Below are 16,199 nucleotides of genomic sequence, written 5' to 3' on the forward strand. Positions count from 1 at the left end.
TAAAATGTGGTCCTCACCTTTCTGACCATGGTCAAATCAGGTTGCTTTGTCCAGGTTTTAGAATAAATATCATAACGCTCCATGGAAATCAGCTCCCTTTCACCATCCTCTCCTCCCAAAATATACAGCATCCCATCTATCTCCACAATTCCAAAGTTATGTCTTGCCTGAAATGACATCAGTGATCTCTGAACACACTGGGCGGCCAATCATCATATATTTAATAACAATTACAGAGACATTAAGATGGCAACAACAGACACTGGGGACTCCTAGAGCAGGGAGGCAGGGAGGGGAGCAGGGGCCGAAAAACTAACGATTGGGTAAACGCTCAGTAACTGGGTGACTGGAGTCATCTCACTTCAAAGGTCAGCATTATGCAATATACATAAGCAACAAACCTGCACATGCACCCCGAGTCAAAAATAAAAGTTGAAATCATTTTTAAAAATTAGTATCTTTTTCCCTCAGTGTTCCAGAGGAAGTACCATGTTCAAAACCATTTATTTCCCCAAGTAATACTTCTTAAAGATTTCTGGCCTCCTTAGCAGCCCGCTCTTCCAGCGTAACAGTCAGAGAAGCCAAAGCTAGTAATTTCTCAAAACAAGGTTCTGAAATAAACAGTGAATTCACCAGAAAATCCTTTTTAACCCATAATAGTTCACAATAAGAAAACTGTTACCTCTGGTTCAATACAATTATTTTTGCATGGCAATGGGCAGTGTTTTCAAGCTGACGTGGGAAAGGCTAGTAAAAACCACAGCAGAAAAGGCTGTCTGTGTGTGGCTGGGAGAGGCAGCAAGGAGGACAGGGCTGGGCCGAGGCTTGTTGGGATTACAGAAGCCCTAGGTGTTTCATGTCTGTTTGTCAACAAACATTTATGTTGTGACCCCTGGGCAGCAAGCATGATTCTACTGCTGAAAATGAAACACTGACCAGAGCAGACGTAATTCTCAACCATCAAAGAGCTTATGTGAGAAACTTTAAATGCCTGGTCCATGAGAGGGTGAGACGTGGTATGAAGATGGAGAGCTGTGAGGCAGGAGGGAGGCCCACTGAGAAGGTGCATTGAGCAGGCCATGCTGGTATCTGCACTGGGCAACACAAGCCGCAAGACCGGGCCGAGGGCATTCGTGGAAGGTTTCAGAAACTCAAGGAGGCCAGAATGAGCGAGGACCAGAAAGGGGAGGAGAGCAGGGCACTACTAGGGGAGGCTGGAGCGTAGTGGGGGGAGGTTTGGGAGGGCTGCTGCTGCTTCCCTACACTCGGACACAAAACAAACAGAAGCACTAAGGGGAAAGAGGCACACATCAAACCAACCAACCAAACCAGTGTTTTACCTCGTTCATGGGTGGCAACGCTGTCCATGTGTTTGCATCTGGATCATATTTTTCTCCTGAGCTCAGGGTCTGCTTATTTTCATCTTGGCCTCCGAATACAAACAAAAATCCTTCTGCAAAGATCAAAGGACATACAAGAAACATGAAATGTGAGTCTTCAACACCCATAAACGCCATAGCGTATAGAAATAGCATCTGAAAGGCCAGGCGCGGTGGCTCACGCCTGTAATCCCAGCACTTTGGGAGGCCGAGGCGGGTGGATCACGAGGTCAAGAGATAGAGACCATCCCGGTCAACATGGTGAAACCCCGTCTCTACTAAAAATACAAAAAATTAGCTGGGCATGGTGGCGCGTGCCTGTAATCCCAGCTACTCAGGAGGCTGAGGCAGGAGAATTGCCTGAGCCCAGGAGGCGGAGGTTGCGGTGAGCCGAGATCGCGCCATTGCACTCCAGCCTGGGTAACAAGAGCGAAACTCCGTCTCAAAAAAAAAAAAAAAAAAAAAAAAAAGAAATAGCATCTGAAGAAGCTCTCTGACGACAATAATGTTCTCTTTGGATCCAGTACTCTTATTACATCCCATTGGACCCTTGGTGATGGAGCCAAAGCTGTGACTCACTTTGACCATTTTGCTTCCCTCATTATGTCTCTGAGCAGATTTCCACTACCCTACAGTGTAAAAGGAAGCCTGATGCCATCCACTTAGTCACCAGGCAACTCTGGGCCATCTCAGTTCATCTATTCTATTCCCTCCTGGCCTCTGTGATTGCCAAACAACTTCTGCACCACAGTGCACGTCTGTCCATCAAGACCCCAGGATCACCCAGATCTGAAGCACCTCCGTGGACTTTCTATTCAAAACAGGATCTAACAGCAACTGAACTTCTTATTCCATGTAATGCTGTAATAGGTCATTCTTCTGCAAAAAACACCTAATTTGCTGGATAAAACATTTAAAAAATAATCTTAGCTGGGTGGTGGTGGTTCACATATGTAATCTCAGCACTTTTAGAAGCCAAGGTACAAGGACTGCTTGAGCCTAGGAGTTCAAGACCAGCCGGGGCAACATAACAAGACCTCGTCCCTACAAAAAAAAAAAAAAAAAAAAAGAAGATGAAATTAGCCGGACATTGTGGTATTTGCCTGTAGTCTCAACTACTCAGGAGGCTGAATTGGGAAGATCACATGAGCCCGGGAGTATGAGGCTGCAGTGGGCCATGATCATGCCATTGCACTCCAGCCTGGGCAACAGAGTGAGACCTTGTCTCAAAAATAACAACAACAATAATCTTCTTAGAAGAGGAGAAGTCAACTAGACAACAAGGCAAAACTGAAGGGAAAATTAGGACCTACAGAGGTTATCAAGCATGAAAACCATTTTATTCTAAGGGCATTTGCCAATCTAGGAATAAGTAAACCTTTTGTCCTGGGGATAAAAAGCAGAAAGTCTAAGCTCCAGGTCCACAGAAAATGTGGCTTCTGGCAGGAAAGCCTCTCCAAAGTCTATGCCGTCAGGATGAAGGCCAACCAGAATTTGCACTCAGATTTAAACCTCTTTGCTATCTAGGAAACTGTGAACTTGATTTGATATTAACTGTAAATCTAGAACTTGATTTACAGTTAACATCAAATTAGTAGTGTTTTCAGGCAGCTGGCAGAAACAAATGCAAAACTTCTATGGAAGAAAGGATCTTAATCTACTCCTTAGATTCTAACATCCCAGGACATTGTAGCAGAAAGTCACGGCTACAGATAATTTTTTTGATTTATTTTTCCCTCACTCTGTCGCCCAGGCTGGAGTACAGTTGCACGACCACAGCTCACTGTAACTTCTGCCTCCTAGGTTCAAGCGATTCTCCTGCCTCATCCTCCTGAATTCTGGGATTACAGGTGCATGCCATCACACCCAGCTATTTTTTGTTTTTGTTTTTGTTTTTAGAAGAATGGGGTTTCACCATGTTGGCCAGACTGATTTCAAACTCCTGACCTCAAGTGATCCACCGTGCCTGGCGGCTATAATGTTTAATAAAACAAGCAGCATCCAGCCACAGGTATCAGATATCCCAAAAATTAGACTCCAAGAAAAGACCAGTGGAAGCAGATCATAGGAAACAGTCTTGCGAAGACTTCAAATATTATAGTAACTAGAAAGATTGTATTTTTTCAAGTTGGATAATAAAGAAGAAAGTCTAAAATTTATTTTAAAAAGAAAGATAATTTTTAAAAATACTTATCATGTTTAAAAAAATTAAAATTACCTGAAGATAACTCCAGGTAACATCGAACTATAGAAATAGGAGTGGATTTGAAAGTAATGGTGGATTAAGTTATTTTCCTGTATAAAGACAAGAATTTGTAGAATTTTTTTTAAAAAAAGGATAAATAGCTGGGTGCGGTGACTCAAGCCTGTAATCCCAGCACTTTGGGAGGCTGAGGTGGGTGAATCACGAGGTCAAGAGATCGAGATCATCCTGGTCAACATGGTGAAACCCCATCTCTACTAAAAATACAAAAAAATTAGCTGGGCATGGTGGCACGTGTAGTCCCAGCTACTCAGGAGGCTGAGGCAGGAGAAATGCCTGAACCCAGGAGGCAGAGGTTGCAGTGAGCTGAGATCGCGCCATTACACTCAAGCCTGGGTAATGAGAGCGAAACTCCGCCTCAAGACAAAACAAAACAAACAAACAAACAAACAAACAAACAAAAACCAAAAACGATAAATAGCAGATTCATCAGAGTTAAAGAGAAAAGTCATTGAGTAGAAGATAAATTAAAAGACAATAATCAAGAGAATATCACAGTGAGACAAAAAGATGAAAAACAGTAAGAAAATCTTAAATACACACCAGAGAAGACATTTTTTAGACTCACAACTGACTTAACAACAACGGAAGCCAGAAGTCAGTGGAATGACTTCAGTGTGCTAAAAAATAATAAATACCAAACTGAAGTGCTATCCTCAGCAAAAACATCCTTTAAAAAGGATCTATCTATCTACCTACTTACTGCTACCTACCTGCAACAGGGAAACTAGACCTACATCCTGCAGCTGCACTACTCTGCCCAGCTCTTCATTACTGACAACAACTTTAATTTCGGGACTCAGGCCGGGCGTGGGGGCTCAAGCCTGTAATCCCAGCACTTTGGGAGGCCGAGGCGGGTGGATCACGAGGTCAAGAGATCGAGACCATCCTGGTCAACATGGTGAAACCCCGTCTCTACTAAAAATACAAAAATTAGCTAGGCATGGTGGTGTGTGCCTGTAATCCCAGCTACTCAGGAGGCTGAGGCAGGAGAATTGTGTGAACCCAGGAGGCAGAGATTGCGGTGAGCCAAGATCACGCCATTGCACTCCAGCCTGGGTAACAAGAGCGAAACTCCGTCTCAAAAACAAACAAACAAAAAATAATTTCAGGACTCATAAAACGACTCCACTTCTATACTATGGTAGAGACTTGGCCATTTCTCTGATACGGTATGTACAGTATAGCTTTAAAAATGTTATAACCTGGGCAACATAACAAGATCCCATCTCTACAAAGAAAAGTCAAAAAAATTTAAAGATAATGTTGCTGGGCAAGCAAAGACAAATAAGGACTGCAGGAGGGCTGCTGATCATAATTAGAACGATGTGAGATGACATTTATCAGGCAGACAAGCGGGCAGGACCATGGTGACAAGGAAGGCAGCAAGCAAAGGTGACGCCTCAATGGCCATCTTTTCTATCGGCTCCTTAAGGGAGAGCTTTGGATAAGTAGAGCAGTTTCAAACTTGCAAAGGTCAAGTAAAACATTTTCTGTAGTAAATAACTTTAAGCCATTGCCAATTTAAGTAGCATTTCAAAAGTCTCATCACTTTTTTTTGAGACAGGGTCTTACTCTGTCACCCAGGCTGGAGTGCGGTGGTGTGATCATGGCTCACAGCAGGCTCAATCCGGGCTCAAGTGATCCACCCACCTCAGTCTCCCAAGTAGCTGGGACCAGGAATGCAGGCCCCCCGTGCCTGGCTAATTTTTTTTATTTTGAGTAGAGACGGTTGTCTCTATGTTGTCCAGGCTAGTCTTGACCTCCTGAGCTCAAGTGATCCTCTCACTTCAGCCTCCCAAACTGTTGGGATTACAGGTGTGAGCCACCGTGCCCAGCCTTTTGTAATTACATATTGTAATTCTAAGCTGCATAAATTTCAAAGATGGGACTATCATGGTGCAAATAAACGTTGTATTCCACGTGTGCCCTCACAGCTACTGTACGGTAAGCATCACTGAAGCCTGCTGTCCTGACATAAAGTCATCAAGTAACTGCTCCTCCAACGGTTCTTAAAAGCAGCTATGTCTCGAAGAGCTGGGGATAATAAGACTGACAGAAGATACTTTCCTAACCATAGTCTCAAAAGCTAGACCTACACTAAAAATGTCATGTAGAGATAATAAAATTATATCATTAAAGGGTTCTGAGACATTCTGTACAACCTTGAGATCACACCATTACTTGATATGATGTTTAAGAAAATTTGCCACAGAACGGTACCTGCTGAGAGGACTCCATGGTTAATTCTCGGCATGCTTAAAGGGGCCAGTTCGATCCAAAGCTGCCTATTAGGGTCATAGAGAGGGCACATGCACCGCATCGCTGCTGTGGGTTTCCGTGAACTAGGGAAGTAGATAATTGATCAGTAGTTAATGTGTTTCATACACTTCTTCTTGTAAGCAGCCATCACTAGTTTTAGTGCACTAAAGAATGTTTAAAGCATTTTAAAAATCGAATGCAATGATGCTTTAGATACTGAAAAGCATTATAAACTCTTGTCTACATGGAACTACCTCTTCCCATATACCAGTTTTCAAACAACTCCCACCTCATACTTACACCCTCTCTTCCCCACCAACAGTTACGATGCACTCGGAGTAGCCCCGTGGTTTGAAGTTGGCCAGCATCGCCTCTCCTTGCTGCGGCTGGCTGAGCGGTATATTGCTACACTCTTTGACAATTTCTCTTACTAATGGTTCATTTAGCATCTGTTCCCGCAAATAACTGGAGTCCAACCCTGAAACCCACAGAGCTGACATAACATCCTTCATGTGGACCTGCAGAAGTGGGGAAAAAAGACGGGGGGAAAACAATGAAAAATGCAACGCATCATTTTTAGAATCTACATTTTCTACATCATGGAAAACAAACTGTTACTCACTCAGGTTATTACCAGGCAAGTGAGATGTGCCCACGCTGCTTGAATGTCTTCTCCTGGCCCTGAGTGTCTACTTCCCAGAGTCTTGATAAGTAAAAGTTTAATTTTTTAAATTTTTAAGAGACGAGGTTTCACCACGTTGGCCAGGCTGGCCTTGAACTGCTGACCTCAGGTGATCTGCCCACCTCAGCTTCCCAAAGTGCTTAGACTACAGGTGTGAGCCACCGTGCTTGGCTGTAAAAGTTTAATTTTTAAAAATCATCAGTGGTCGGGTGTGGTGGCTCACACCTGTAATCCCAGCACTTTGGGAGGCCGAGGTGGGTGGATCGTGAGGCCAGGAGATCGAGACCATCCTGGCCAACATGATGAAACCCCGTCTCTACTAAAAGTACAAAAATTAGCTGGGCATGCCTATAGTAGCAGCTACTTGGGAGGCTGAGGCAGGAGCATCACTTGAACCCGGGAGGGCTGTGGTGGGCCAAGATCATGCCATGGCACTCCAGCCTGGCAACAGACTGAGACTCTGTCTCAAAAAATATATATAATAAAAAATAAAATAAATAAAAATTATCAGTTTATTTGAGGTATCACTCGAAAGTTTCAAGCAGCTTCCTTTACACCTTAAAGGATTCCCATTTCAAAAGGAAAAGATAGGGGAAAAAATGGCTATAATTTGCTTTACTTCACACACGTGCATATGCCATGAGTTAAATCATGTTTACACAAATATTTTATACAGTAATAGCTCAATACGATACGGTAAACTTAAATGATATATCAACATTAATTATCACAAGAAAAATATACAAAACCAAACTTTAAAAAGATCCTGAGTACGATATAATCATTTCTACTGTAATTACTGTTCAAAAATACCTACACATCTAATATGAATTAAATAATTTTGCTGCTCAATCACTAAATTTGAACCAACTGAAGTATTTTACAAATGTAAAACAAAACTCTGTAATTAGTTTTGTTAATTGGTATATTCAGAAGATTTTTCTTGGTTTTGAAATAGGCACTTTAGAGTCATTTTAGGGTATACTCTTCTATACCGCGAGTTTTAAAAGTCAGCTGTCTTTACAGCATAAATTTTAGATTGACCAAAGGACAAAGAACTTGCCTCATTTCCCCAGCGGCCAGCCAAGCTTAAGAATCTCCTCTGCTTTCAGGCAAGAAGAGGGCAGTATGGAAGCCGGCAAGGAGCAGCATGCTCCCCTGGAGTGTTGGTGAGTGGAAGCACACTGGAAATTTTTCTAAATTCTTCTACCTCCTTTAACAATTTCCCCAACTAACATGAAAAGCAGAACACTACCTGTCCTTACCTGTCCTAATGAAAACAATTACTACAAACATGGTTTCTAAACATACATACTTCTGGGCTTACAGAATTCAAAAACTTCTAAGACAATCATCAAAATTTAATACTCAAATTTTAATTTACGAAAACAATTAACAGTACAACCATACATTTTGAGAGCCACTCTCTAACACCTAATATATTTCTTATTTTGAAAACAGTAATTGGAGCTAGTGTCTTGTAAATAAAGTCCTGGCTGGGCACGTAGGATCACGCTTGTAATCCCAGCACTTTGGAAATCTGGAGTGGGAGGACTGCTTGAGCCCAGGAGTTTGAGACCAGCCTGGACAACATAGCAAGACTCTGTCTCTACAAAGATCAAATGATTAGCTAGGCATGGTGGCACATACCTGTGGTCCTAGCTACTCAGGAGACTGAGGGGAAGATCACTTGAGCCAGAAAGGTTGGAGCTGCAGTGCGCTATAATTGTGTCACTCTGGCCACTGAGAGACAGATTGAGACCCTCTACCCACCAAAACTCTAGAGTCTGTGATTTTGCTCCCTCCTCCAAGGTATTCACAATTTGTATCGAGAGGCTGATATTCTCTAAGGCCCTCTTTCCAGGCTGTAACTCCCCGAACCTTCCCTCTTGAAACTGCACTGCCACACAAACTCCAGAGTTTGCCTGCTTTCTCCCCGAAGCTCCTCAGGCCCATGGCCCTAACCTCTCTGTCAGAATTCCACGTGCCACCTTCACCTGCTGCAGGCACCTGAGGCCTGGCAGGGGCTAGCCTAATGATGTAGTCAGTCAAGATGCTGCAAGCAAGGGTGGGGATGATGCGTTTCTATAATCTCCAGCTCAAGCTTGAAATGCATTTTCCCATTGAAAACAACATACAAAGGACATTATGCTCCTTGTAAGGGTTAATATTTTCACTGATATATTGTGTGGCATGGGCTTTTGCAGACTGGTCTGAAAAACCAACTGCTTTCATGATACACGGGAACATCTTTTACAAATATCTTTCAGATCACTGTTTCGTAAGTCTCTCATGTTGAAAAAAAAATAAAACAATTATAATTTGAATAAAAAAGAAATAAGAAGGCAAACTGGACCGTGTTATAAATGACAGGTACCTTTCTTATTTCTGTATCATGTGCTATCCATCGAATTACTGCTTCAAAGACATATCTTTCATTGCCAACATTTAACTTCTCAAGGGAAATCACTTCTTTAAGCTTTTGAGGACTCAGTTCTAAGAATTCTTCTGTGCTGCTGACGTCTCGGAAATGAGTCTCCAGGTATTCTGTGGCAAGGTAATGGACATGATGCAGGCAGTAATGTAGTGCAAAGTCACGGATACCGATACAGTTCTCAGCAGCAATGCAGCCTTCCAAAAACTCACAGCACAGGGTTTTAAGGTCTGTCAGGAGTAGCAGGTCTGCTGCCTGAACAACATCTTGGATTGTTTCTTCATTTAGCCTGATCTAAAAAAGTAGCATAATTATTTTTTATTTGAATGTGTACATTTAAAACCCAAACCACTAATCTTATTAGTTTGAGCCACATGAAATGTCCATTTATTTTAGATCAAAGATGATCAAATATTGGCAATTTCATACGGTTTAACCCAGCATTTTTTTCCCCCAAGAGTTGAAGGGCACCAACCTAAGCCACTGTGTGCTTGGTTAACTTTTCCCAGCTCTGCCCTTGCTGTACCAATGTCAACCACGAATAACCCTTCTAGGGTGAGCTGTCCACGTTGCTCACTTCTGTAACTCAGAGAAAAGCCTTAATAACTGAAATGCCTGGGAAATGGAAAGTTCTGCCTTCTATGGTAAAATCAAGGTGATTAAGTACCAACATCAGAACTGATGAAAATCTCGCCTCCCAACCTATGAAGAAAACCCTTCTGCTAACTGGAATGCCAACCTGAATGCTAACCCCTTGAAGGGACAGGGGTTTACAGTAATTCGAAAGACTCATTCTGCATCCCCACTGTACTTAGTACAGTTTGGTTCACAGATAAATACATTTAGTTCTCAAAACTACGTTTTGGAATAAATGCCTACTACGAGGGTTTTTTTTTTCTCATTATGACATCTACTTTTCCTTAATTTTCTTCAATTTTCTGACTAATGCTTCTTTTGCCACCCACTTCACAGTTTTCCCAAGCATCAGGAGAGAAACTGGTCTCTCTAATTCTGCCACAATACCAAGTGGACTCCCCTAAAGCACGGGTACTTCACCCATATTAGCAAAGGCAAAGGAGACTTCATGAAGAGTACAGCAAGAAACGTTTTTACAGTTTACATTTTTTGCACCAGATTTAAAAAAAAAAAGTGTAATTGCCAATCGTCCTAGAAACTGAGCAACAAAAATGTGGAAAGTAGTATGTTGAGTAAGCCACAGGAGGGGAAAATGTTCCATTTATTATGACACAAGACAGCAGGCAGCTGTAGACTCTTCAAATATAGGCATGTGAAAAAACAATCGCATTTCAATAAAACAAAACTGCCAATTCAGGAGTTTGTTATAATTTACACTGCAACTATTGTTTCAAATTTAAATTGGGAACAAATCACAGAAGTCAATCTGTAAATACAGTTTCAAGATTCACATCCAAGCCTGAACATGAACAGGCTCTTTCTGGCTTATAACTTGTTATACTAATAACTGCTGCTGGATTGACCTTACAAGTTAGGTCGGAGATTGGTCTTATGTCTCGTTTTGTGATGCTATGGAGTATCTCCACTATTTTAAGGCTGTCCCCAAATTAATTTAAATTCATTTACTTTTAAGAATCATACATGTACACACCTACCCCCTAGTGTTGAGATCAGATAGAAAGCATGAAATCAAACCAAAAACTTCAAAAAGGATGAGAATCACTGAGTTAACTCTGGACAAAATGAATATATTTAGACAAAGAAAGCAATACATTCAGAACACTCAGAAAATATGTAGAAGAAACAGCCCCTACAGAAAGGAAAGGGAAAACAAGAGGGATGAATGAGGAATAAAGGACCGAGTAGGGAACAAGATCGCAGAAAGAATAAAGATGAAATGCATTCTCACACAGCCAAAGGTAAGATGCACTGACCTCTTCCTTCTGTTTAAAAAAAGCTAGTCCTGATTCATACGGAAGATTTTTCTTGAGTCCTCATGCTATGCTTGAAATCACATCACGGGGAATGCGGTGTCAGAGGAGGGCAGAGGGAAAGAAAGAAGTCTAATCGCGTATCATTTTCCTCCCTGGATATCACAAAGTCTCCAGAAGTTCAAGTGGACATGGAGAGGAAAGGGATATCAGAAAGAGAGAGTGGGGGTGGGGCGGGGCAGGGACGTGGGTACTGAGGCAACAGGACCAGGGCATTGTGAATAAGGTGCTTGTCATTTGTGTCGATCCTCTTTCTCTGGCAATGACCTACAAGGAACTCTCTATTTCGACCAAATAATCCACAATGCCCCCAGCATTTCCTATTTCCATGCTATGGAGAAAAAACAAGTTTTGTATCCCCAGTCATGTGGATACAAGGCAAGACTGGATCGGGATTCCAAAGCAAAATCCAAAAAGACAGCAGTCAGGGCAGCATCCCATGTTCTGTAGTATCTCATACAAGAAGGTGGAGCTCAGAATGGTAGCAACCGACTGGGATTTGCATCTAAGACCTTACTTCATCTGCTTCTCTTTTAGTAGAGAAAGCAGAGCACTGAAGAACACACATAGGTGCCATTACTCCTACACAGTAGGAGATGCCAGTCAAAGCACACAGTGACAGAAGATGAAGATGACAGTGCTACTTTGTCATAGAATGGATGAAAGGAGACCCTCACCCTGAGTTTGAGAAGCCTCTACTTAGGTCTTGCTTCCTTTGTTTCTCATCATACCTGCCCACTGAAGATGTAATCCAGGATCTCTCTCATAACCATTACCGATATCCCTTCAAGTTCAATCTTATAAGTTGATCCATCATCTTTTGGAGGATTATAGTTTAACTTTGTCCTAAGAAAGGGAAAAAAAATGTAAAATTTCTATGAAAGAACAGAAATAGCTATAAATATTTATGTACTAATACTCTATAAAGTATAAGATTCTTATCAGTATATGAATTCCCACCTAGAAAATTGAGTTTGTTAACTTTAGGTCTACGTATTCTTATAATTTTCAACTACAAAACATTGGTCCTGGATCCCAAATGGTACTTTTTAAAAAACAAAAACAAAACAGACGATCAAAGAACTAAGATCCCCATGACCATGAATCTGTATTTCACTTGGGAAATCCCAGTCCCTTTAGGCTTATTTTTTAAGGTACTGCATTATCTAATTAATCTTCAATACTGTAACAAGGACTCCACAAACCCACCATCCAAAACAAAAGCTAAGACCTTGTCAACAGCCCGCTTCTAATCAAATGGTCCTCCCCACCAATCCACTCCTCTGCTTCCACCACCTGACGTAATCATTATCCTAAATCCAATGCTCAATTTTTCCTTGCTTTCTTTATCACTGCATCCATGAAATATAAATCTTAAATTTTAGGCTGTTTTATAATTTAGTAATCACCGGTTTTGTACTGTTGTTTTATAAAAATGACTTAAAATTTTACATAAGTGTGTACATCACACTGGTTCTTTTGTTCTTTCTGCTGTGCAGCATCCCACTTTTCTGTTGATGGGCATTTAGGGTTGTCTCCCAGTTTCTGATATTGTGAACTGTGACGCTATGACTATTATTGCATACGACTCTTTTGTACTAAGTTAAAGAATTTTTCGGCTGGGCACAGTGGCTCACGCCTGTAATCCCAGCACTTTGGGAGGCTGAAGAGGGTGGATTACTTGAGGATGGGAGTTTGAGACCAGCCTGGCTAACATGGTGAAACCCTATCTCTCTACTAAAAACACAAAAATCAGCTGGGTGTGGTGGTGGTGCACCCCTGTAATCCCAGCTACTTGGGAGGCTGAGGCACGAAAATTGCTCAAACCTGGGAGGCGGAGGCTGCAGTGAGCTGAGATAATGCCTTGTACTCCAGCCTTGGTGACAGAGCAAGACTCTGTCTCCAAAAAAAAAAAAAAAATAGAATTTCCCTTGGGTCTACTCCTGGGAGTAGAATTATGCTAACTTATTCTTCATAGTAGGTGGTGCAGTTTCCAGCCTCATATACTATGTAAGTGTAAGGGAATCTGTGGATTCATAAACTCTACAAAATGTGAAGAGTTTCTTAATTTTTATATTTCTTAAGTTTTGCCAATTGAATAAGTGAAATATGGATTGAGTATGTGAAATATGGTATCTCACTGTGGCTGTCATCTGCATTCTCTTACTACTCAGGTGCTGAACATCTCTTTCTTTGTATGTTTGTGGCCACGTTTCCCCTTCTGCAAAACATTAGTTATGTCTCTTATTCATTCATTTTTTACTAACTGTCCATCTCATATTGAGGTGTAGGCGTTCTTTATATATTTGTGATACTAATCCTTTAACAGACATGAACTTTTAAAAAAGTGCCTTTTTGAAAACTTAAAAAAAAAAAGCCTTTTACAAACTTTAAAAAGATGTCTTAAAGCGATGAAGAATTTGAAGAACAAATTTTCATCAATGTTTTTTGTGTCTTTTTAAATAACTTAGACCTAGATATTCTCCATATTTTTTACTAAAAGAATTAAAGTTTTTTTAAAAAAATATTCAAATGAAATTTTAAAATAGCTTTGAAACATGCTGTTGGTATGAATTACAACTCTGCTAAATCTCAGGATTGACAACATGTTACCTGCTACCTAATAACCACATTTTCTAAGAAAAGAAAAGCATACCTTCAAATACTAGTATCCAAGTAGTGGCAGTTACAGGGAGTTCTTAGAAACAAATATTTAAACTCATTATTTGCATTCAGACTTCTATAATAAAGCAATGCTCCTACCTCAGCCTCCCAAGTAGTTGGGACTACAGGCGCACAGAACTACATCCAGCTGATTTTTGTAATTTTTGAAGAGACGTCGTTTTATCAAGTTGCCCAGGCTGGTTTTGAATCCCTAAACTGAAGTGATCCACCCGCCTTAGCCTCCCAAAGTGCTGGGCTTATAGGCATGAGCCACCACCTCTGGTCAATGAAATTTCATATGCTAAAAAACAGACAAAGTAACTGACTTGGAATATCTGAGGAAGCTTAATCCTAATTTAGCAGTAAGCAAAGCCGAGACTCAACCTAAACTGGACTGAAGACTCCCCAAAGGCTCCAGGAAACTGGCAGTACAGGGTAGGTGACGATAGGGTTGTGGTGGGGCAGGGGTTGAAAGATAAGCTAAAAATTAACAGAGTCTTAGGAAACAGCTGAATTTCTGGAATCTCTCTCCATGTGTATATCATCTTCCCTGCAGAGCTTAGTAAGACTCTTCCTAATTCCAGTGGAAGACAAGTGACTTATATTTTGAAGAGTATACAACTGAGAATCTCTGGACAGGTGAGCACCAGGCACATTTGAGGGTAGGTGTATTGTAATTGGGAGGGTTGACTGAATGTTTACCTAATGCTGGACCATTCGTCTTTTTCTCCCAACTCTGCTCCTGAAATGCTAAAAGCCAGAACCTATCTTCCAAGCAAGAAACAAAGACTTTCGGAGGACTTGATAAGCCCAAAGGTGCAGATCCAAGAGCAGAGACATCAATCTGCCCTAAGAAACTGACCCTGTTTGATCTCACAACAGCAAAACCTGAGCTCAACAAATCTAATTTACAGGGCTTTGAACTTCCTGCATATTTTGAAGCAATACTTCTAAAACTTTTTCATGTCACATCACACACAGAATCTATAGTATTACTCTGTGCTAAACAGAGGGTGCCTGTAGGCTCAGGGCTGGACAGGGCCCCCAGACTCTTTAAATGCTGCTCAGCTACTCTGGGGACTGACAACACCAGTATCGTCATACAACGGCAACATGTATTTTTGGCACACTGGTTAAGAAACTGTTTTAGGCCGGGCGCAGTGGCTCACGCCTATAATCCCAGCACTTTGGGAGGCCGAGACGGGTGGATCATGAGGTCAAGAGATCGACACCATCCTGTCAACACGGTGAAACCCCATCTCTACTAAAAATACAAAAATTAGCTGGGCATGGTGGCGCACGCCTGTAGTCCCAGTTACTCGGGAGGCTGAGGCAGGAGAATTGCTTGAACCCAGGAGACAAAGGTTGCGGTGAGCCAAGATCATGCCATTGCACTCCAGCCTGGGTAACAAGAGCGAAACTCCGTCTCAAAAAAAAAAAAAAAAAAAAAGAAATTGTTTTAGATCACTGCTCTAAAATTGAGCAAACAGGACTCATTAGATATTTAACAAAGATAAAAGACTGGACTAAGACTGATAGAAAAAAAGGTAACTTAAAGGAAGTAAAGATTGTGCTAAAATGTAAAGTTCAAGGAAAAAAGAAAAATTCATCTTAATCTTCCCAGAGGGAAAAGACGGGATATTGTGTACATAAAACAAGAGTAGGATGATATAAAAAGAAACATCCATGATTGGCCAGCAAAAAAAATGCTAAGGATTGCAAAAAAAAAATTTTTTTTTAACATAGGGTCAAGATAAAAAATTGAACTCTCCTAGAAAAAAACAGCAAAAAGACAAAGGCAGAAAATATGAGAGATGGCTGAGCACATGGCTCATGCCTATAACCCCAGTGCTTTGGGAAGATAGCTTGAGCCCAGGTGTTCAAGAGCAGACTGGGCAACACAGTGAGAGCACATCTCTATTTTTTTAAATTTATTATTGTTTTTAAAAAGAAAATAGGAGAAATGAGTTAAGAAAACTAGAAGATCAGTCCAAACAGTTCAACATCTGAAAAAAGGAAAGTCCCCCCACCAAAAAAGATAAGACTACTAAGGAGGTACTCTCAACAATGCATGAAAATAGATCCACTCCAGAACACATCATCATTGTAATTCAGGATACTGGGGAAAAAAATTCTATAAGCTTTCAGAAACAAAAATAGATTATATGGAAAGGATCAAGAATCAGAATGGCTTCATACTTGTAAATGAAAGTTAAATAACAAAGACGAAATGAGTTTAAAATTCTTGAAGAAAATCATTTCAGACCTAGATTTTTATAACCTACCAAACTATCTATCAAGTGGCAGGAGGGAACAAAGACATTTTCAGCTATATGAAGTCACAAAACAATTTACTTCCCAAGCAACCTTTCTCAGGATGGTGTTAGAAAATGTGCCCGAACAAAACTAAGGAATAAATCAAGAAAGTGGAAGATTCTGGATACTAACAAGACACAATCTAACACAGGAAGGAGTGAAAGGAATGCAGAATAAGGGTGAAGGATGATCCTGGGATGACAGCTGTGTACCAGCAGAAGGCCCTTGTAGA

At 41.1% G+C, this 16,199-nt stretch overlaps 1 protein-coding gene across 3 annotated transcripts in view; it reads right to left on the reverse strand.

Annotated features, from left to right (window-relative positions):
* Positions 1 to 16,199, reverse strand: part of GAN (gigaxonin) — a 66,758-nt gene that overhangs the window by 24,716 nt on the left and 25,843 nt on the right. For all 3 annotated transcript variants that reach the window (XR_012518860.1, XM_039463330.2, XM_074404685.1), the window contains exons 2-7: positions 11,719 to 11,833; positions 8,964 to 9,314; positions 6,205 to 6,422; positions 5,866 to 5,987; positions 1,341 to 1,453; positions 18 to 167 (exon numbers count right to left, since the gene is read on the reverse strand). Coding sequence is in view for 2 of the 3 variants with exons in the window: in XM_039463330.2 (XP_039319264.1) it covers positions 18 to 167; positions 1,341 to 1,453; positions 5,866 to 5,987; positions 6,205 to 6,422; positions 8,964 to 9,314; positions 11,719 to 11,833 (1,069 nt within the window). In the remaining variant the exon portion in view is untranslated. The remainder of the gene's footprint in view (positions 1 to 17; positions 168 to 1,340; positions 1,454 to 5,865; positions 5,988 to 6,204; positions 6,423 to 8,963; positions 9,315 to 11,718; positions 11,834 to 16,199) is intronic.

Source organism: Saimiri boliviensis, chromosome 1, assembly GCF_048565385.1.
Source record: "Saimiri boliviensis isolate mSaiBol1 chromosome 1, mSaiBol1.pri, whole genome shotgun sequence".
Lineage (NCBI taxonomy): Eukaryota > Metazoa > Chordata > Mammalia > Primates > Cebidae > Saimiri > Saimiri boliviensis.